This window comes from Sorex fumeus, unplaced genomic scaffold (assembly GCF_029834395.1).
Source record: "Sorex fumeus unplaced genomic scaffold, SorFum_2.1 ptg000028l, whole genome shotgun sequence".
NCBI lineage: Eukaryota > Metazoa > Chordata > Mammalia > Eulipotyphla > Soricidae > Sorex > Sorex fumeus.
Window position 1 is genome coordinate 12,152,834 of NW_026606085.1, and position 22,657 is coordinate 12,175,490.

Consider the following 22,657-nt stretch of genomic DNA (forward strand, 5'->3'; position numbering starts at 1 on the left):
ACAGGGAATGAATACATTTTCTAATAATTCATGGATTTAGTTATTTAATATTTAAAGAATACTTTCTGAGTTTGGAAACAGATTTGGTGATGACGCCCTCCTTCTAGCCTAGGTTGCTCAGCGAGCAGAGTTACAGGAGGCAGGATGAGTTCTAAAAACACAAGTACACCCTATCTGAGTCAATCAGGTGAAACTTACCTTCCTTATAGATTCTCCCCTCACTCCTTAATGTTTCCCAGTGGTTAATTCTGATTCTCCTCATGCTCGAGTGGGCCCAGTAACGTCTCCATTGGAGACTTTGTTGTTACTGTGTTTGGCATATCGAATACGTCACGGGGAGCTTGCCAGGCTCTGCCGAGTGGGCGAGATACTCTCGGTAGCTTGCCGGGCTCTCCGAGAGGGGCGGAGGAATCGAACTCGGGTGGGCCATGTTGGCTGCGTGCCAGGCAAACTCCCTACCACTGTGCTACTGCTCCAGCCCTCAGGAAAAAATAAGTTACTTTGCTAGAATGCCTTCCTAGTTACAATACAAATTCAAATTCCTCATTTAGTCTATACCAAAATTATAGGAAAAATAGATTACCATCATTTACTCCATTTTACAAAAGAGGATAATGAGGCTCAGAGAAATCAATGAATTGTTGAAGGGCATTCAGAAAACAAACGATAAAGTCAAGATGTTTAAGCCCGACTTTTATGAATTCAAAGTTATAGGAGCTTTTGTGACTAACCGGTATATCTCATCCAGTTTCCTGTTGCGTGACTGCTTTTCCAGAAGTCTAGCTAGAGACACTGTTGTTTTATACACGGGTACAACAGCATACCCTGATTAAAACTTTGGCACTAGATTTTGAAGATACCTATATTTGCTGACTTTCTTATTTTTCGGTCACAGAGGCTGACAGAGTCAATATTTTCAAAGGACAGAACGTGCAGCTTTTTTTTTGATAAGAAGTAATTCAAAGTATAGCGTGAGTTCTTTATCTCTAATTGAGGTATCTCGTATCTAGGACGATCCTAGTTATTTTAGATAAAAAATTCAATACCACAAAGAGATGGTCTTGCCTAGCAAGGGAAACAGAAGATTGGCGAGCTGAGACTAAAGCAGCTACAAAAGCAAATGATGCATCCTCATAAAGGTTCTTTTTTTTTTCTTTAGACGGAATTGCAAATTCATAAGCTGGGGCTTTGAACTTGCTTCAGACGATCCTGTGAATAAATAGTCAGGGGCTCAATTTCCATGTCAGAAGCCAATGCAGTGGGGCTGCGCTTTTGGATGCCAGACTAATGGCAGTGCCTTCTCATGGCCGAAGCCGTAATTTGTGAGTTATCCTTAGAACAGTTCGTCCTGTGTCTCTCAGCCACAGGCACCAGCAGCCCACCGCAGCTCCCATGCTGGATAAAAAACACTGCAGGAGGAATGTGAAGCAGAACCCTATCTTTGTTCAAGATTAATCGTGCTTTAAGTCGCTTTGGACAAAGACAAGTAAAAGCAGAATAATAAAAGACAAAAACAGTTTGGTTGGGGTGGTCGGGACCTTTCTGTCCCATCCTATTTATAGTTTATAAAGAAAAAAATCGATGATGCTATCTTCTTAGTCTTGCACACCAGAGATGAGGGCTGTGACTTGGAAAGTGGGGAGACATAGGGACTCTGGTTTGTCACCATCCCCTGGGGGCCTCCAAAGAAAGTCCATTTATATTCTGAGAATCAGCTCAGCGGTGCCAGAGATATTTAACCAGTTACATGGTAAACAAGATCTTATCAGCATTTAAGCCCATTTTATGAGCTGGGTGAAATAAGAGTATCTGTAAATGAAATGGAAATGATAATTGAAGTGAGGACCAGGGGTGGAGGTGAGGAGGGCATGCTTCCTCTCAAGGTAGAGGATGAGCATGCAGACATCCACAGACCCAACAAGCCAAGCAAATACGAAACAGAAAGAAAAAGAATCTGGATTTTGTAGGTGGGCTGCTAATTTTTTTCGATTTGTTTTTCAGAAAAGAAGTTGAAGCTGATTTCTCTTTTGTGTGCTTTTCCTTTTTTTTTTTTTTAAAGCTTTGTTTATCAGGATTTCTCTCTCATTTTCATGGTTGGAACACAATTAAATTCTATAGACAGATGGGCTTTAGCCATGCTAATTACCATGGTAATCAATTAACTCAGCTGCTGTTGAGAATAGCAAAGGCTACACAAATAGCAATCTGAAAATTCCATCATTTATAAGACAGCAGCAGAAATATTACCTGTCCTACATAGAGTAGGTGGAAATTCACTCTTCATGTAGTTCAAATCCTTTTCAATTTTTTTGAGACCTTTTTATTGTACCTCTGCCATTTTAAAAAACGAACATACATGTAGCATGGAGCTACCATGAGCACTAGATCCAGTGTGTTTCTACTGATGAAGTGACCTGGCCATGGGATGCCATGGTCAGGGGTGTGAGGGATCAGCCAGTGGGGGCAATTTTATGCTTTCAATATACTGTGCCCCATAATCTGAAATCTCATGTACCAGAGGGAAGTTTGGGTACCAGGAAAACAAGTCACTTTCGGGAAGCTGTGGACTGTGTTACGTGGAACACTTGACGGGAGGGCGGCCACTGATGGAAGTGTAGAGCAAGAGTGCTCACGGGAACTTTAGGCAGTTCGGGACAGACTTTCTCACTGTCCAGTAAAATGTCTCCACTGACTCACACGTAAGTTAAGATGCAACGGCAATCAAATGCCCAAACGCTGAGGGAATCTTTGCTGTCTCTCAAAGAGATGGAAGACAGCTGCAGCAGGAGCACCTAAGCAGGAGTCCACTCACACACTACCTAGGCTTACACTCATGAAACAGACAGCCTGGCCCTCCACTAGGCAGACTCTGGACCTCGGAGGAACCCGGGCCTCTGTTCTGCGATGCCCACACATGAATGCAGGACCTTTACTTTCTGAGAAGGCCAGATGACTCCTCCCTCCTTTTCTGTACATCCCCTGCCAACCTCTGTCACATTTCGGTCATAGAGGTATCAGAGGCCAAACCAGTAGAGAGAGACCTATCATCAGAAGACGGACCTAGAGTGGGCCTGTCCACCAAGTGAAGGTCCCCCCAGCCCCTGCTGGGTAAAATCTCACAATCCCGCTCAGTCAACTTTTCCACAGAGCATTTTCCTCACTCTCTGTCCCCCAGCCCCCAAAGCAGAACATGCATGCCTCCCAAGCAAGCAGCTCATTTACTGATACTGCCTCATGCTCTCTCTGACTTCAACTGCATGAAAGGACGGAGAGCAATCCTGCATTGCAGCTTCTTGCAGGGAGCAGGAGAGCGCCCACCCTCATCCCACTCACCCTTCTGTCCTCTGAAGGGCCTGCCCAGGGGTCTCCAGGAGTGGCCATTCAATAGTGACTGCAGGATTATGAACACTTTTTTAGTTCATCCCCCAAATGGCAGAAAACTTAACTCATTATGCAAAAATTAATGTTCCTAACTTTCCAAATGTACGTTCCCCGGGGATGGAGACCAGCTATTTCCAAATAACAAATAACTCTGCAGCCCTCCACTGATTTCCCAGTAGAATGGACTTGCTGGGAAGGCCACAGCACAGGAGAGCACAATGATCACAAACAAGCCAGAAAGAAACGGAAAACAAGTAGGTTAGTGCCAACATACCCAGGACCTCCTGGCAGCAGAGTGAAGGGCTGGACAGGGGCTTGGATTTTAGGATTCCTCTTTCCGTAGACTCTCCTTTGCTGTAAGTTCTGGTTAAGCACCCATTTTTTCAGACCTTTCTTTTATAAGAGCAAAATCCAGAGTTTAGACCTTTGGCAATTTCATAGTTGAATAAGAGAATATATCATGGCAACGTCTCTCATGGATGTTATGAAATAACAATCTCTCACATCCCTTATGAAATAAAGTTATGATTCCTAAACTAAATGCATAATCAGAACATAATAAAATGCCAGTCTGTACAACTCGTTGCCTTCTCCTTTAGTTTTATTCTAATGAACATGATTGTTCTTGTGGGTAAATGGGGAGGTTCAGATATGTCTTTTTTGATCAATTCACATGGAAAAGACACCACAGAAGATACCAAAAGGTAAGGATTTTTGATTTGAGCGCTGCCACGTGAGAAGCCAGATATTTTCACCACACTTAACTATATAATGTAATTAGCAAAATATTATAATAAATACTATTCATGGTGATGTTATTAAAGTTTCTTTGCACTTGGGAACAGGTCTCATTCTAAACTATAGTGATTATTTTTAAATGTGTTGTTTTTAAGTTACAATAAAAAATAAACAAGGAAAAGTATCTAAATAATTATCTCAATAACAGCTGGATTCAAAACGTAAAATCTAATTGTTATTGCTATTTTGTGATTATTTTCTGTTGAGGAGATATAAGAAAACATTTTGTTTTTAAGATACATTAAGAAACAAGAAAACCTACAAAATCATATGTCATTTTATTCTGCTATCAATTTGTTACACAAAATTTATTTTTTGCAGAAATCACAGCAAACTTTCTTAAAATAAGAAAATACATGTCTATTTAGACTTAGAAAGCATGTATTTTGAAAAAGTAAAAAAATGAAAAGGTTATACTGCTTTCGACATGCAATGTATAATTTAAAACTAGTCTCTTCTGTTAAGATAAAACAATCTATAAAATAAGGTCATAAATAAACTATGCTTTTTACATGGAGAAAAGGATATATCCTTTAAATTATATATTTGATGTAACTGAAAAGATGTCCTGAATAGCTCAATCATTCTATGTATGTGAATCCTGCCCAAATTCTTTCTCTTTACAATAAACACACACTAGATGAGGTCCAGTAACTGACAAAATTCTTAAGTGCCACCAGTTTCTTCAATTATCTAAGAGGTCTTAAGCGGTCTTATCATACTAGAGTCAAACTTTTCATAACTGAAAACTCCAAGCATTCTAACTTAAGCTTGCAGTTTCATCAGATCCTTTTAAAGTGTATCTAGCAAATAATGATCTATCTACAGTCTAAACATTATTTATTGTTGAGTTCTGATTTAATTTATTGTATTAGTGTAAAGCAAATGAAGGGATGGCAGCAAAACTTTATAAAACTAAAAATACAGCTTTAAAAATTGCATGTCTTTGGGGCACTGTAAATATGGCTCGAGTGGGCAAACACCAGCCTTGCATTTTGGGAGCGCTGGGAGTGAGGCAGGAATGTGTGCTCTCCCTGGGTCCCAAAGCACCACTACACATAGGGTGGGAGTGGCTCCGTCCAACAAGAAAATGATTCTGTTTTTCATAAACCACTGTGAACATCTCAACTGATGATTTAACTGTCTTCGGAAGTCTAGATTACACTTCACTTTAAAGCAGTCCCATGCACACATTTTAAGGGAAAGGATCAAGGCATAGTAAGAAAATCAAGGGCTTAACATGGTCTAATTATCATATATTCGAAAGAATGGCATTTATGAAGTTATTTTTTTTCTCTCCAATACTCTTTTTTCCCATAGAAAAAGCCATTTATTTTGCTCAGTAAAGCTAGAGATGATACTTTGAACATCAACTGACTGTACTAAGCAAAACCATCAATTACCTGGAACTTCAGCTACATTAAGTATTTTTCTTTAAGAGGCAAATTACGAAACGTATCACTGTGGATTTATTCCCCACAAATGACTTTGGGGTTATTTATTTAGCTAGTATGAAATCTGTGTCATCTTTTTTATTTTCTGGGTATTTAGGCTATACAATGAGAATTGATTTTCTGAGTGATAGCCCTGAGATCTTGCAGAAGTCTCACTTTTCAAAAACAGATTCAATTATGTTTTTTATTGTACACACTGTTCTGTATTCGATATGCCAAAACCAGTAATTACAATGGGTCTCATTCACCTGACCCTGAAGGCTTCACATGGCAGCACTGAGAAGGATGAGAAAGGAGAGGCCAATAAAATCTGAAGGCCGAACTAGGCTGCCACAACGAAGGAAGACAAAAATGATCGTCTGTACTTTCAATGCACGTATGCTAGCATCAGATGCATCCATAGAGGACCTGATGGTACAAGCGCGAAAGATCAAGTACGACATCATTGGTCTGACTGAGACAAGAAGGCACGAATCTCACCATGCCGCTTTTGACACTGGAGAAGAATTGTTCTTCGGAACATGCAATAAAAGAGGTGTCGGAGGCGTCTGTGTCCTTGTCAACACAAACTTGGCCAAGAGCATTGATTCATTCGAATGCCTAACAACCTGAATCGGACTTTTACATTTGAATAGATGTGGCTCACTGCCGGCAGTTTCTATCTTCGATGTCTATGTACCAACATCCCATTATGATGAAAGAGAAATTGAGAAGTTCTACATGGAGCTGGAGAAGTTCTATAAAGAAGACCACACCTTCTACAAGATCATTGAGGGTGATTTTAATGCCAAGATAGGACCAAGAAGATAAGCTGAAGAACTTCACATTGGGACCCATGGCCTAGAATGGAATGAACAGGGTGAGAGACTGTCTGAGTTCATCATGTCGACCAAGACCATCCATGGTAACTCACAGTTCCAGAAGGCAGAATCTAAACGTTGGACATGGGAGTCTCCCAGTGGACGATTCCACAACGAAATAGACCACATCATATAAAATCGATGGTTTTGCCAGCGACCAATGTTGCTGTTGTCCCAAAATTCCGAATGGGATTGGACCACTGTCTCCTTCGTGCAAAATTCTACTTCACAGAACGGGGAGAAAGGGCTGCAAAGTTTAAGAAGAGAACTTCCAGAACAACCACTACTGGGAGCTCTTTGGCATTATTGAGGCAACATGGGAAGATGCCATTGTTGACAACATTGACGAGGAATACGATCGACTGGTTCAGCACCTCCATGATTGTGCGAGGAACGCCAAGAGAGAGATAGCCACAAAAAAACGCCTGTCTTCGAAAAACTCTTGAGCTTATTTGCCAACGTGGTTTGGCGCATGCCTCAGGCAACTGTAAGCTAATGTCCGACCTCGCAAAGCAGTGCAGAGATGCAATCAAGAAAGACCTCAAAGAGAGCAGAGCAGAAGTACTGGTAGATGTGGCAGAAGCTGGGAAAAGTAGTCGTAACGCCCGCCTGTCCTTCACCAACTACAAGACCAAGATGACTGCCCTCCGACGTCCTGATGGATCTATCACATCCTCCAGAACAGTAATGGAGAAGATTATCCATGACTTCTACTCAAATCTCTTCGATAGCCATGTCCACTTGCCAACATACCAAATTCCACAGGATGGATATGTCATTCCCAACGTTCTCCCTTCCGAAATCCGACACGCCATTTCGTTGGTAAAGAAACGAACAGCACTCAGCCCAGACAAGGTCAGACCTGAACACCTGAAGAACCTGCCGTCAGTACACATCAATACACTGGCTTGGCTCTTCACACGCTACCTGTCTGAACGCAAGGTTCCGTCCCAGTGGAAAACCAGCAGGACCGTACTACTGTTCAAGAAGGGAGACATCCATGACATTGGCAACTATCGCCCGATCTGCCTATTGTCTGTCATCTACAAGTTGTTCACTCGAGTCATCCTAAATAGGATTGGCAGAACACTAGATGAAGGACAACCATGTGAGCAAGATGGGTTCCCCAAAGGATTCAGCACCATCGACCATATCCACACAATAACCAAGCTCATTGAGGTTTCTCGAGAGTTCAAGATGCCGCTCTGTCTAATGTTCATTGATTTAAGGAAAGCCTTTGATTCTGTTGAGACGGAAGGGGTCACTGAAGCCCTAGCCAATCAGGGCATTCAAGCCCAATACATCAAGATCCTCCGTGAACTGTATTGCGGATTCACTACCAAGATCTCACCATTCTACAAAGAAGTAATCATTGATGTCAAGAGAGGGGTTCGGCAGGGTGATACCATTTCACCAAAACTCTTCAGTGCCACCCTCGAGAACATCATGTGACGACTGGAATGGGAAGGAATGGGAGTGAAGATAGATGGTCAGCAACTACACAACCTCCACTTTGCTGATGACATTGTTTTAATTACACCAAACATCAGTCAAGCGGCACAAATGCTGGCCGACTTTGACCGTGAGGGTGGAAAGGTAGGACTACAGCTGAATCTTACGAAGACAATGTTTATGAGAAACAGCCTCGTTCCTGATGCCCCATTCGCTCTCAATGGAACGACCATCTTCGAATGCAACAGCTATGTGTACCTAGGTCGAGAAGTCAACATGACAAATGACCTGACACCAGAGCTGCGCAGGAGGAAGAGAGCAGCTTGGAACGCCTTCAAGAGTGTCGAAGAAATAGCTAAGAGGACGAAGAACCTCCGTCTCTGGGCACATCTCTTTGATTCCACTGTTCTTCCTGCATTAACATATGCCTCAGAGACCTGGGCCTATGCAAACAGGATGAGAACACTATTCAGGTCTCCCAAAGAAGAATTGAAAGAGCTATGCTTGGAATATCGCGTTTCTCTCAAATGAGAGAAAGAATCTGGAGTTCCGGCATCCATCGAAGATCAAGAATCAGGGATGCTGTCTCGTTTGCCAAGGTGTCAAAAATCAGATGGGCTGGTCACGTAATGAGATTTAAAGACAACTGCTGGACTAGAGCTGTTACTGACTGGATTCCACGGGATGTCAAAAGACCGTGTGGCTGCCCACCTACCAGATGGTCAGACTTCTTCATCAAGATCATGAACGATCGGTTTGAGGCTCTTCATGTTCCTAGAGTGAACAGACGCCATTGGGCTACACTAGCACGCGACAGGGACAAATTGAGACCTTACTGGAGCCCGCTTGAGCAAATCGACGATTAACGGGAAGTTAAGTGATAAGTGATTGTACACACCAAGAAAGAAACGGGGAGGTAATTAAAAAAAACTACCCAAAAATGTTGCATTAACCTTCAAATGGCACAACCAGATAATTCACGTAACTTACTTTAGGAACTTATGGTATAAGAACATATGACACTTAGGAATATTTCTATATATTTCTAATGATCCTTGAGTTTATTTCATAAACAGGAGTTTCTCGTTACTATGTTAAGGGAAGAGACTTATGCACAGAGTATTAGAATGATGAATAATGCTGAGTAAAATGATGAAACAATATACAAACAGAAGTCTAAGCAGCCTCAGGAGTCTCTTGATCTTTTACAGTTTCGGAGATTTGAGATAGAGGATCATGGACTGAGGTGGCTGGGCTAGAGCATCATCCTATGACATGAGCAATGACAGCCAACTGGTCAGGGTCTGAGACCCTTTGATTTTCCACATGTATTTCATTATGGGGGTAGAAGGGGGGAGATAGGGAGGGAGAGAGGAAGGAAGGAAGGAAGGAAGGAAGGTGGGAGGGAAGGAAGAAAAGGAAGGGGAAGGAAGGAAGATAAGGGAGAGAAGGAAGGAAGGGGGAAGAGGAAGGAAGGAGGGAAGGAGGGAGAAGGGATGAAGGGAGGAAGTAAAGAAAGGAAGGAGGAAGGAAGGAAGGAAGGAAGGAAGGAAGGAAGGAAGGAAGGGAAGGAAGAAAAATTTAACTGACAACAAAAACCCCAATTTTACCTGTTGTTTCTTTTAAAAAAAACAACAAAATTCCAGCATTAATTCCCTAGCTTATTAACATTTTCAGAACAAACTGTCCCAGCTAGGTGGCTGGGGGTGGGTATAACACTGCATCAAAGTATCATGAATTCTCATGAGTGTCTAGCATTGAGGGAAGTGAGGGAGAGAGGGAGGGAGAGAGGAAGACAGGCAGGCAAAATATTACTTTGCACACAAATACAAAATGCTACCTGCAGCAAAATGTGCAGCAAACTAATAAAACAGACAACAGAAATACTCATTATGTTGAATATTACGGTGATATAAATGTTAGATTCTTTGGATGCAAACTCAAACTCTTGCTTTCCTACAAAAATATAACTGACAACAAAACCCCCAATTTTATCTGTTGTTTAAAAAAAATAAAATTCCAAGCGTTATTTCCCTAGCTTATTAAAGTTTGCAGAACAAACTGTCCTAGCTGAGTGGCTGGGGCTAACATTGTATCGAAGCATCACCGGCTTCTCATGAGTGTCTCGCAGAGAAACATACCTGCACCACATTTCATAATGGTTCCCACACTTAGGAGAAAGCACTACTGAGCTCTGATAAATTTATCAGGAACGTAAGAAACAAAGAACACATTTATGACTGTAAGAGTATTGAGTGAACATGCCAGCCTTCTTTACAAATAATTTTTAAAAAGCCTAAAATAATTCATCAATTTCTACAGGAAAGTTATTTCACTAAGGACAGGGAGATGGCACAAAGGACATACTTGGAAAGCATAAGAAGAAACATAGCAGGTGAAACACCATTCCATGTACATGATGGGGAGAATGAAGACAGTCAAACAGTCCCCTAACCTTGGGGCTGAAGCGAGTGACGAGGGTGTGCATATATGCCCAACACCTTTTGAACAAGCCCTAAGCAGAGTCAGGAATTGCTTCCTGGGCAGTGCACATGTGGCCCAAGAAGCAAGCAAGCAAGCAAGCAAACAAACAAACAAACAAAATGCCCATTTAACTGGAAGCAATATGTCAACTTAATGGAATCCCAACCCAATGGAAAAACAATATCTAAAGGAAATGGAACCAAAAGATAGCACAGTGGTAGGGCGTTTGCCTTGCATGCAGCCAACATGGCCGACCCGAGTTCGATTCTTCTGCCCCTCTCGGAGAGCCCGGCAAGCTACCGAGAGTATCTTGCCCGCACAGCAGAGCCTGGCAAGCTCCCCGTGAAGTGTTCGATATGCCAAACACAGTGACAACAAAGTCTCCAATGGAGACGTTACTGGGCCCGCTCGACCAAATCGACGAACAACGGGAGGGCCTTTACCTTTACCTTTACCTATGGGATTGTACAAGACCTCAAATTGCTACTACAACCTGGAGATGAAAAAACAAATTGCTGGTGTCATGTTACCTAAACAAAATGCTTGTGTCAGTTACCTGACCTCAAACTGTACTACAATGCAACAGTAATTAAACCTGTGTGGTATTCAGAACAGAAACAGATACAAAGCTTGGGGATGAGGAGCTATTACAGGGCAAAAGCTCATGTCCAGAAAGTGGCTGACACCGTTATAATGAGTGGTTCACTCTTCTCTGAAGTAACACACATTCTTGCTTTTGTACCTGCACATTTTTTTTTTGTTTGATTGGATGGACCAGCACTGCTTGTTCAACATTCACTCTGTCTTGTCTTTTCAAAAGCTTCCCTTGCTCTGTGGGTCCATCAGGGTACCAACACGCCTTGTGAAAGCACTTTTCCTCCAGGATTAGGATTTATGAACTCACCATCAATCTCATCCTAGAAGGGGCGCACTGCAGGGGCAGGTACCAAGCCTGAATCAAGTGCTAACACTCGGTAAGAGCAGGATATTCCTAAGGAGGACAAGGATATTTGCCTATGAGAACACACTTTTGGAAATGAGCCAGGGCAGCATCAATATGGGCTGAGGGGGCGAATGAAAGAGCAGTGTTCTCAACGTGGGTTCCAATAGGGTCGGAGGGCTAGCCTCAGAACCTCATCAGTGCAGTCACTCTGTTTCCATGGGAATGGGCATTGTGAGAGCTGAGTGGTACCCATCCAAACTCTGGAATACGACATGCTTCCCCAAGAGTTCAGGCGGTCCGGCTGCAGGCACTGTGGCTGGCAGACAGCTCCCAGGCCAGCAAGCAGCTGGACTTGTGTGGGAAGTGAATGAACAAAGTGCTGACCAGCCGGTGAGGAGCCGCCACCGAGACATCCAGGGGCTCCAGCTTCAGCCAGTCACAGAACGGCCTGATGCTCTCTGCCCATCCCGCCGTCTTGGGCCTGGGCCATGCTGGTCACCGTGTACTGCGTGCGGAGGGACCTCTCCGAAGTGACCTTCTCCCTGCAGGTCAGCTCCGACTTCCAGCTGCACAACTTCCGCCTACTGTGTGAGCTGGAGTCCGGGATCCCGGCCGCAGAGACCCAGATCTTCTTCCTGGAGCGTATCCTCAGCGATGAGCACAGTACTCTGGGCTCCTACGGCATCAAGGAGGGAGATGTCATCGTCCTGCTCCAGAAGGAGAATGTGGGCTCTCGTCGGGCATTGAGCCTGCCTGAGATAGAGCTGGGCGGGGTGGCTGAGCCCGGAACATCCAGTGCCCGTCAGCACCACGCGGCCCAGCAGCCCCGCCAACCGTCGGCCCTGCATTCCCACAGACTGGGCTCGGGAGAGAAGACTTCATCATTCGGGGACATGGACAACCCCGCCCTGATCCGCAGCATGCTGCTGTCCAGTCCCCACGATCTGTCCCTCCTGAAGGAGCGCAACCCAGTGCTGGCCGACGCCCTGCTCAGCGGCAGCCTGGAGGCCTTCTCGCAGGTGCTCCGGGAGCAGCAGCGGGACCGGGCCCTGAGAGAGCAGGAGCGGCTGCGCCTCTACTCAGCCGACCCATTCGATCTGGACGCTCAGGCCAGGATTGAGGAGGAAATCCGGCAGCAGAACATCGAGGAGAACATGCACATGGCCATGGAGGAGGCCCCTGAGAGCTTCGGGCAGGTGGCCATGCTCTACATCAACTGCAAGGTCAATGGCCATGCCCTCAAAGCCTTTGTGGACTCCGGCGCCCAGATGACCATCATGAGCAAAGCCTGTGCCGAGCATTGCAACGTCATGCGATTGGTGGATAGCCGCTGGGCTGGCATCGCCAAGGGCGTGGGCACACAGAGGATCATCGGCCGGGTCCATCTGGCACAGATACAAATCGAGGGGGATTTCTTGCAGTGTTCCTTGGTCATCCTGGGCGAGCAGCCCATGGACATGCTCCTTGGCCTCGATATGCTCAGGAGACACCAGTGCTCCATTGACCTGAAGAGAAACGTGCTGGTGATTGGAACCACGGGCACAGAGACCCACTTCCTTTCCGAGGGTGAGCTACCCTCCTGCGCTCGGCTGGTGACTGGGTATGGGCAGGACGACTTGTCCGAAAGGGACAGAACAAATTCTATTAAACAGTCCAGGAAAGATTCGGGGCGAAAAAGGCATTGATGTGCGTGGAACCAATGTCACCACCTTGATGAGGGTAGGGCTCAGGTGCTGGGGAAATTATAAGGCAGGAGCTCACAGGTAACAGACAAATTAAAACATCTGTAACAACCAGACCTGGACTTGGCTGAGTTCTCAGATTCTTTCCCCTGCAAGTTTGGGCTACTTGTTCTCGGGCCCTCTGCCACTGCCCTCATTAGATGTCACTAAACCTCATCCCGAGAAGGCCCTGCAGGGCTCAGGGAATTTCAAGACCCATAACTGGCCTCTTTCCTGAGCAACCGTGTCCTAAGAGCCGCGAGGTGTGTGCCAACCAGGTCTTTGCAGAGTCCCCAGGGCAAAGCCACTACTATTGTGCAGAATTCCTAGGAAAAGAGCTGGGCATCTATGCGAAACTATCAAACCAGCCCGAACAATTATTTATATTCAGAAAAATGTCTATTTTCACAGGTGGTGTTTTCTTTGGGAGAGTTCTTAGCAATTTTCAGGTCAGGCACATCAGTAGATGAATAGTTATGAATGTCTGTTTTAGACAGCCCAAGAAGAGCCAATTTCCTGTTTTGACATCTGCCCTTCCCCTGAGTCCCCTGGAGCCACACTCGCTACAGTCTACCTCAAAAGACCTCTGATTTATTTATTTTGCTAAATTTGAGAATGTGCATTTTTTTTTGTCCTCCCAGGTATGCTAAAATAATTTTATCTTTGCTCTGCATTCAAAGACACCTAGGTTGTAAAATGAAGATGATCAAGCAGATTTTTATAAATGATGGCAAGGGGCTAGAGAGAGTACTGTAAAGCACTTGCCCTGCTGGTGGTTGACCTGAATTCTATCCCCGGCACCACATAATGTCCCCTGAGTACTGCCAGGATTGATCTCTGAGTGCAGAGTCAGAAGTAAGCCCTGAGCAAACAAACTAAAATGATGGTGTTGCTTGGCAGTTTAGTGGGTGGTCATGGAGGAGTGGGATGAAGAAAGGATCAATGGTTCAGATTCTTTAATGCTCACTTCCACAAGGTCATCTCCTTTTTAAAATCTCTCTTTATATTTTAAGCTACTACATAAATATTATTTAAACAAAGCAGTTCACTATTTAAATGAGCCTCGAGTATTCTGAATGGGAAAAGTTCTTTCTTTTTTTTTTTTTAGTGAAACACCATGAGGTACAGTTGTTGACCTTATAAGTTTTTGTACTTGGGTTTCAGTTATACAATGATCCAGTACCCATCCCTCCATCAGTACCCATTCTCCCCCACCAATGATCCCAGTAACCCTCCTATCCCTCCCATACCCCCATCCCATTCTGCATCTGTGGCAGGGCATTCCCTTTTGTTCTCTCTCTCTTTTGGTTGCTGAGGTTTGCAAAAGAGGCATTGGGTGGCAAACATGTTCGTCTATAGTCTACTTTCAGCATGCATCTCCCATCCTGGGAGGATGCTCCCAACACCCTTTACTTGTTCCCTTTTCTGTCTGAGCTGCCCTTTCTGAATGGGAGGATTTCTGAAGCTGCATTCCATGGTCACATCCATTCTATTCTCCTATACCAGTGACTCTGGTAAAGAGAAGATTGATTACAATCCAGGAATGAAACAACCAAGACAAAAGTTTCCACTGACTGAGATCTTCAGATGCAGAGAAAATTTTTAGGGCAATAATTCATATTAATTCGTCAAGAAATATATATCCTGCTTCCTGCTCTATAGTGCTAGGGAAATCAGTATGTACATTTTGCAACTCAAATTTATCATTCATAAATTGTTTCAGAGGAAAAAGCATTTGCAGTATGAAGAGTCTATCATGACGTAGGCATACTGAAATTATTCTATTACCCCAACAAGATCTAAAGCTATTCAAAGCATTTGAGGTGGTCTTTGTCTTGTTAATCTTTATCCTTCCCCTTCTTCAATAGAAACACTCTTTAAGGCTTGGTTCTTTGCATAGTTCTCATCAGTAAGGCTTATTTTATGAATATTATTAGAAAATCCTCAAGCTTTTCTTCATGTTATAAAGCAGTAATGCAGACACTATGCAGATGAAATCAAAGTGTTTTCCTACTGTTAATGGATCAACTGGTGCTATGTCCAAAACTGGTATACTCTGGGTAAAATCATCATTCAAATTAGTCACATTCCTGTTTGTTTGTGGGGGGGGCACACCCAGCTGTGTTCAGAACTTATACCTTACAGGGCTTACTGTTCAGGGCAGAGTTCAGGGGACCACACGGGGTGCCAGGGATTGAACCCCAGTCAGCTACTTACAAGACAAATGCCCTCCCGCTGTACTATCACTTTGCCCCCCCCAAGTTGTCACATTCTTACCCTATAGCATCAATCTCACTTTGTCTCACTTTGCCAGAACTTTACTACAATGACCTTTTAAGATGAAGAGGAAAATTAATTTAAATTACATTAATTAATATATTCTCCCAAACTCATGTCATATCTAGGGATTCAATTAGTCTTTCAATTGAAATGCATCAGAGTTTTACATTTATTGATGTCATTAGAAAGTCAAAATACTTTTCCAAGAGTCTAGTCATCATTCTATGCCAAGCAGAGGCAAGAGAATATACCTTATAGCCTAAAAATATAAAGAAACAAAAAAACCCTTAGATGCTCGGTTAGAGAAACAAGAAAAGATGCAGCAAAAATGTACACAGTGAAATATTAAAAAATAATTAATTTTGGGCTGAATCCAGAACCTCAGAATATGAGTCCACAAGAACAAACTTGCTTATCATCTATCTCTGTAGTGATCCCTGCCAGAGTCAAGACCTGTGCGTGCTATGGCGCATCCACCCTGTGTCAGGCGCTGTTGGTGCTCCCTACCACAGCCAGGACCTGGGGCTAAAACACTATGGAGCACCGACCTTATGTCAGGGGCTGTTGGTGCTCCCTATACTAGGCAGGACCTGGGCTAACGCCCTATGGAGCACCCACCCTATGTAGGTGCTATTGGTGCTCCCTACCACAGCTGGGCCCTAGGCTAATGCGCTATGGAGCACTTCCAGTATGTCAGATGCTGTGGAAGTGCTAGGTTTCATAGGCTGCATCAATGTTCTGATGCCATGGCAGGTGCTGTAAGCCACTCTTGCTCAGTCTTTTTCTGACCACAGCCCCGTTCAAGCTGGCTTCCTTACTGTGCATTTCCCCCTCCCAGTCCTTCAGCTCAGCCGCAGAGTCTTGTGCCACAGTCCCCCACCTATACAGCGTTCACCTATGGTTCCCTTGGAATGTCTGGGGCCCCCAGGTGGTGATGGTTGATAATCACTACTTTGTTCGAAGGGCTAGAAGGGGTCACTGGCAATTCTCGGCCGGGTGGGCCAGCAGTTCAACGCAAAGGTCTGAGGGTGTGGTACAAAGCTCAGTTCTTGCAGTGCCGGGATACTTGGGCTCCTCTGATGCTGGGCTTCCCGGTCCCTGATGAAGCTTCAGGAACTATGTTTGCTGGGGCATCAAACCTGGGTCGTGGGATACATCCTCATCTAAGAAATGCTGCTTTAAGCGACAGTCCACACTCAGGACAGTCTGCCATCTCCACAGAGAGGGCCTGTCCTGCAAGTGCAGGGGACCCGGTAACTGCCTCACGCTAGCAGCAGGCACCTTCTCAAACCAGCCTCAGTGACCCGTACATCTGCTTTGCCTTGTTGACCCACAGCTACAGGAGATTCCACTTCCCTCCTGGTGATGGCTGAGTCTCGAAGTGTGGCCAGGCCACAGCCCACATATGTGCCTCTCACAAAGCCAGGCAAAGAAATCAACTCCCAGAGGAGGCATTGTCGAAGGGAACATTTGTCACATATTAAACTCTGGGAACTAAAAGAACTGCGGTTCTCTTGGAAACTGAGCTACCAACCAGATGGCAGTGATGTAAGTATTTGGGCATTTTGAAGCACCAGAATTGGGCCCCAAATCACTAACAAAAATTAAACAGTGCTGAGATTTCCTGGAATGATTATATCATTCATAGTTAAACTTTAGTTCTTTGTGTTTCAGGCAAGGGAAGTAGGATATGCTTAATAAATACAGATTATACGAATGAAAGAGTAGAAAAAGTCTATTGATAATGATAGATTTGTATTTACTATTTTTATATAAAATAGGTAAAGCAAGACTAAAATATCTCTGGTAAATTTAAGTTGCATAATGTAAATATACGATGGACAAGCAACACCATCAACATATGTAAACTTAAATTTAAATGTAAAGGAACAATAAATAAAGCCTATAAAGATATAAAGACTAAAAAGTGTGATTTTAATCTGTCAAAGTTGCCAATTGTTCCTTCATTAGAGCACTTTTAGCTTGCAGTGGCCAAGTCATCCTGGTACTGTGGAGACTGTCCTGGTTTTGATCTGGATACTTCAAAGTCCTTAAAACTCCACCCAGCACATGAAGCAGAACACTCCCCAAAGAACTATGGGGGTGGATTTTTATTTTAAAAATGTGTGTATACTTGTGAGCACCTCCAAACAAGCTGAACAATGACTGTTTTATAGACCAGGATGATCACTGATGTATGTCACAGTGGTATAACCAAATATTCTGAGTAGAACTTCGCATTCATTATGTAGGAGGAATACTCTAAACTTATTTTTGAAACATTTCAGGACTGGGAAGTTCATCATTTGATAAACTGAATGAGGCTTTGGAGATGGCACAAAGGCAGCACGCAGCACTGCCGCTGCCAGGATCCACACTGCAGCCTGCAACTGCACACACTGCAGTCTGATGGTTGAGTGTCACAGAGAGTGACCCCCCTCCCCCCGCCAGCCCTCTAAGTGTTGATTGAGAGATACCTCTCCCCTCTTCAAATTAAAAGAAAATCTCATCTGGGACTGGAGTAATAGTACAGCAGGTAGGGAACTTGTCTTGTGTGTGCCTATACTGTTGACCCCTGGCACCATATACTGTCCTCTGAGCCCTGCCACGAGGGATCCCTGAGCAGAGCCAGTTTGTAAACCCTAAACTCTTTCCAGGGTGTGGTCTGGAAATTATAAAGAGGGAGGGAGGAAGGAAGGAAGGAAGGAAGGAAGGAAGGAAGGAAGGAAGGAAGGAAGGAAGGAAGGGAGGGAGGGAAAAAGGGAGGGAGGAAGGGAAAAAGGGAGGGAGGGAAGGAGGGAGTGATGGAGGGAGAGAGGGAGGAAGGAAGGAAGGAAGGAAGGAAGGAAGGAAGGAAGGAAGGAAGGGAGGAAGGGAAAAAGGGAGGGAGGGAAGGAGGGAGAGATGGAGGGAGGGAGGGAGGGAGGGAGGGAGGAAGGAAGGAAGGAAGGAAGGAAGGAAGGGAAAAAGGGAGGGAGGGAAGGAGGGAGAGATGGAGGGAGAGAGGGAGGGAGGGAGGGAGGAAGGAAGGAAGGAAGGAAGGAAGGAAGGAAGGAAGGAAGGAAGGGAGGAAGGGAAAAAGGGAGGGAGGGAAGGAGGGAGAGATGGAGGGAGGGAGGGAGGGAGGGAGGGAGGGAGGGAGGGAGGAAGGAAGGAAGGAAGGAAGGAAGGGAAAAAGGGAGGGAGGGAAGGAGGGAGAGATGGAGGGAGAGAGGGAGGGAGGGAGGGAGGAAGGAAGGAAGGAAGGAAGGAAGGAAGGAAGGAAGGAAGGAAGGAAGGGAAAAAGGGAGGGAGGGAAGGAGGGAGAGATGGAGGGAGAGAGGGAGGGAGGGAGGGAGGAAGGAAGGAAGGAAGGAAGGAAGGAAGGAAGAAAGGAAGGAGGAAGGGGAGAGTGTAGAGAAGGAAGGAGGAGGAGGAGAAGGAAGAGGAGAGATAGTTTTAAATGAAATCCTAAAAAGATAAAATGAGAAAATGAAAATGTTGCATATCTATATTTTATTTATTTCTTTATTTATTTTTCAGAATTTTTACTTTATTTTTTATTATTTTTATTTTTTATTAGTGAAACACCATGGAGGTACAGTTGAAGATTTACAAATTTTTGTGCTTGGATTTCAGTTGTACAATGATCAAGTACCCATCCTTCCACCAGTGCCCATTCTCCACCACCACTAATCCCACCCCCCTCACCCCCCTATCCCACCCTGCCTCTGTGGCAGGGCACTCCCTTTTGTTCTCTCTCTCCTTTTGGGTGCTGTGGTTTGAAAAAGAGGCACTGAGTGGCAATCATGTTCGGTTTAGAGTTTACTTACAGCATGCTTCTCCCATCCTGGCAGGATCCTCCCAACACCCTTTATTTGGTGCTCCCTTCTCTATCTGAGCTGCCTTTACCCCTAAAGTGTGCAGCTGGCCTCCAAGCCATGCAGTAAACCTCCTGGTATTTATCTCGGCTATTCTAAGCGACAACATAACTGGCATAACTACTCTAACTTTTGAGATTCTGCAAAAGTAGTATATAGCTAAAAAGTGGTAGACAACTAAAACATTCAATGAGTATAGAAACATATGTAGAAAATATGGGCTTGGAGTACTCTAAATATAAAAATTATCTATGAATTTGAATTAACTAATGCTGACTTGGCATTGGTGAAATCACACAATCTGATATTTAGAGGAAGGATCACAATGGACTAAATCTGCATCTCCAACAAAATCCTAGTTGTTGAAATTTTGAGTTGCCCTCGAGTTGCTTAGGAATAAGAAGCAAGAAGCACAGTGTGGAGAGATAGGAAACAAGCAGGGTTTGGACAGGGATGAGTGTACAGTACTCAGACAACAGTGGGTCCAGCTCTACTATGGCTGTGGCCAGAGAGCCCAAGAGACACAGAGACCCACAACTCCTCCAAAGAAGGCGGGAAGCATGGCCAGGAACCAGGGCTGGCCTGTCACCTTGGCGCTGCCATGGAAGTAGAGATCTTGGAGGTCCAAGGAAAAATAGGATAGCCACAGACATATAGTTTGCCAAACTATTTGAAGGCAAGCAAAACGGCATGATGAGACTTTCACCTTGGCCACTGGAAAAATGACAGAACTCAGAAAACGCAGCAAAGTGGATGGGACTCATGGAACAGCAACAACTTCCACAGAAAAACTTCTCTTATCAGTTGAACCAGCTCATCAATTTGCTGTGTACTACTGCCAGCCTCTCTCAGCAAGAATTGAAAATAAAATGATATTAAGAAAACTCTTTCATGTATATGCATTGAGGCCAGCACTTGCTTCATTCTATCACAAATAATTACATAAAGTAAAGCAACAGATGGGCAGTTAGAGTGAAACAGAAACAAAGATACTCTCAGTTCAAACACTGCCAACTGCCATCACTCCGTCTCAAAAGCAGTAACTGACACAAGACAATCTCAAAGATATTCTCTAAGAGATAGCAGTTTATTCCCCATATGGCAAGGTCTGCACCAACAAAGCCTCATTCTATAATGAGAATGATTATACGTTTGTCAGAAAGTGTTTTCATTAATGGAAGAAATGGAAACTCCTTGCTTCTACCTCAGTGCTCAGTAACTAAGAAGCCTGTTAATGTTTTATGAAGAAATGCAAAACCCTTTACAGGCTAACTATTCTCAGTGATCCAGAGGAAGCTGTTTCATTAAAAAGTTCAGCAAAAATTACAAAGAACAGTGTGAATATACTTTGGGAATGTTTTTTTTCCATTTGAAAAACATCTTAGCAATTTCACTTCTTGGCATCAACTCCAATGGCCCAATACTGTAGGATAACATTGGTTTGTCCTTTCTGCCTTACTACAGGGAGCTTAGGTTTATTGGGCTGCTCCCATCGCAGTGCTCCCATTCCTCTGTGTTTATTTGTAACCTCTTTCTTTGTGCTCTGTTGACTTGTAAATATTGTTTTTCTCTTCTCCTTAAGTCCTTTGCATAGTTAATTCAGAGCAATGTCCTTTTTGTATGGACACAAGAAGACAGTTAATGCTATGCCTTCATAACTTGGGAGTTAATTTACCTCCTGGACATCTGTTCTCTCGACCTAAACCTCAGTTGCCTTACTTCCTAGCACCCCAAAAGCAGGGTCCTGACGAGGGACAGGATGGACCCAGGGCAAATTGTGAGCTATAAGCTACTCTGGCATCGAAATGGGCCTGGCCAAAGTGCCATAATGCTTAACTGTAAGTTAAGAGCAGGGACATGAACAAATGCTGTCATGAAATAAAAAGCAATAACTAGATTCGAACCCTGCCAGGGTTAGGAAAGACTAATCTGTCCTGAGTACTGTAGTCTGAGTCTGTGGTGAGACGTTGCCAGGAGAGCCACCCTACAAGCTATCTCTTACTGTTTCCATACAAAATAACTAACATTAAGAAGTAGAATTAAGATGGTAATTAAGATGTTAATTAGGTTATTGGACTAAGGAGAGGAGGAACACCCCTAGGTGGTTTTTCTGCCTTTGAGTCTGATGGGTGGTCAGGAAGGGCTTTCTTATGTTGATTTTTGATTTTGTTACTGGACTGGTTATAGCATCATTGACCTCCAGTGCTGGAGAGTTGGAGAGAATTGGAGAGAGAGAGAGACAAGAGAGTTGGAGAGAGATGAGAGAGACAGCGGGCAGCAAGATGGAGTGTAGAGAGACTAGCAAGGAGGACAGAGGAAGAAGGATGTAGGGGAAGAATGAGGAGCAGGAGCGTGGAGAGAGAGAGACCAGGCTGTGAGATGGAGCATGGAGAGATGAGTGGGAGAGACGGGAGGAGAAGGGAATGAGGGGCAGCATGAGACTAGAACGAGGAGCTTAGTGAGACTGGAACAGGCGCTTGGAGAGAATGGAATAAATGGCAACTGATGAATCAACCGGCTTCACCCTCGTTTCCTCCTCCATCTGCCCCATGGCCTGGGCCATCCCGGGTAGGAGAGTGGCCTGAGGCCACCCAACCCAGGCGAAGAGTTTATACACAATACTACTATTTATACACAATACTACTATTTAGAAAAGATATCTGTGCTCCTATGTACGCTGCAGCAGGGGTCACAGTAGTAGTCAAGATATGGAGACAACCCAAAGACCCGAGAAAAGATGAGTGGATAAAGGAACTATGATGTGTATACATGACAGAATACACTCAGTGCTAATAAAAGGTAAATCGTGTAATCGGCTGCTACATGGACACAACTATAGGTTTTCACACTGCATGATGTCAGATAGAAGGAGAGGGACAAATACAGGATGATCTCTCTCACATGTGTCATGTAAAGAAACATAGTAAGGGACCAGTCATGGCTGAATTTACTAAGGTTTGAGTAGATGAGGGTACGGGGCTTGGGACATTGGTGGAAAGACACAGGCACTCTGGTGGTTGTGGGGGTGGAAGAACACTGCATCAAACACCATCATTAACAGTATTGTTGATCACAGTGTCTCCAAAATTGGGGGAATAAAAACCTTTCTAAGCATGCTCCTGATTACAACTAAGTGGTAGGAAGGCACGAGGAAGTTTCAAATTTCTATTTGCACTACAAATTTTCATAGTTACTGGAATGGTCTAACTCCTATAGGTAAGGGTTCAGCATCTTTTAATTGAGATGTCACGAAGGGTAACTGGTCAGACTAAAGCACTGTGTCCATCTGTAGCTGGCCCAAATGATTCCCGTGCATGGCCCCAAGGGAAAGCTGTTGCATCTGATACTCAGGCAGTTTCAGTTTACCAAGAGACAAAGGGGGTAGTGCACATGTGTGAGAGGACAAGAGAGATTCCTGGAATCC

At 44.2% G+C, this 22,657-nt stretch overlaps 2 protein-coding genes across 3 annotated transcripts in view; one reads left to right on the forward strand and one right to left on the reverse strand.

Moving 5' to 3' along the window:
- Positions 1-22,657, reverse strand: part of PDGFD (platelet derived growth factor D) — a 194,778-nt gene that overhangs the window by 94,019 nt on the left and 78,102 nt on the right. The window lies entirely within an intron of this gene.
- DDI1 (DNA damage inducible 1 homolog 1) lies at positions 11,861-13,057 on the forward strand. Its single transcript, XM_056115048.1, has one exon. It carries the CDS (start codon positions 11,861-11,863, stop codon positions 13,055-13,057), a length of 1,197 nt encoding a protein of 398 aa, XP_055971023.1.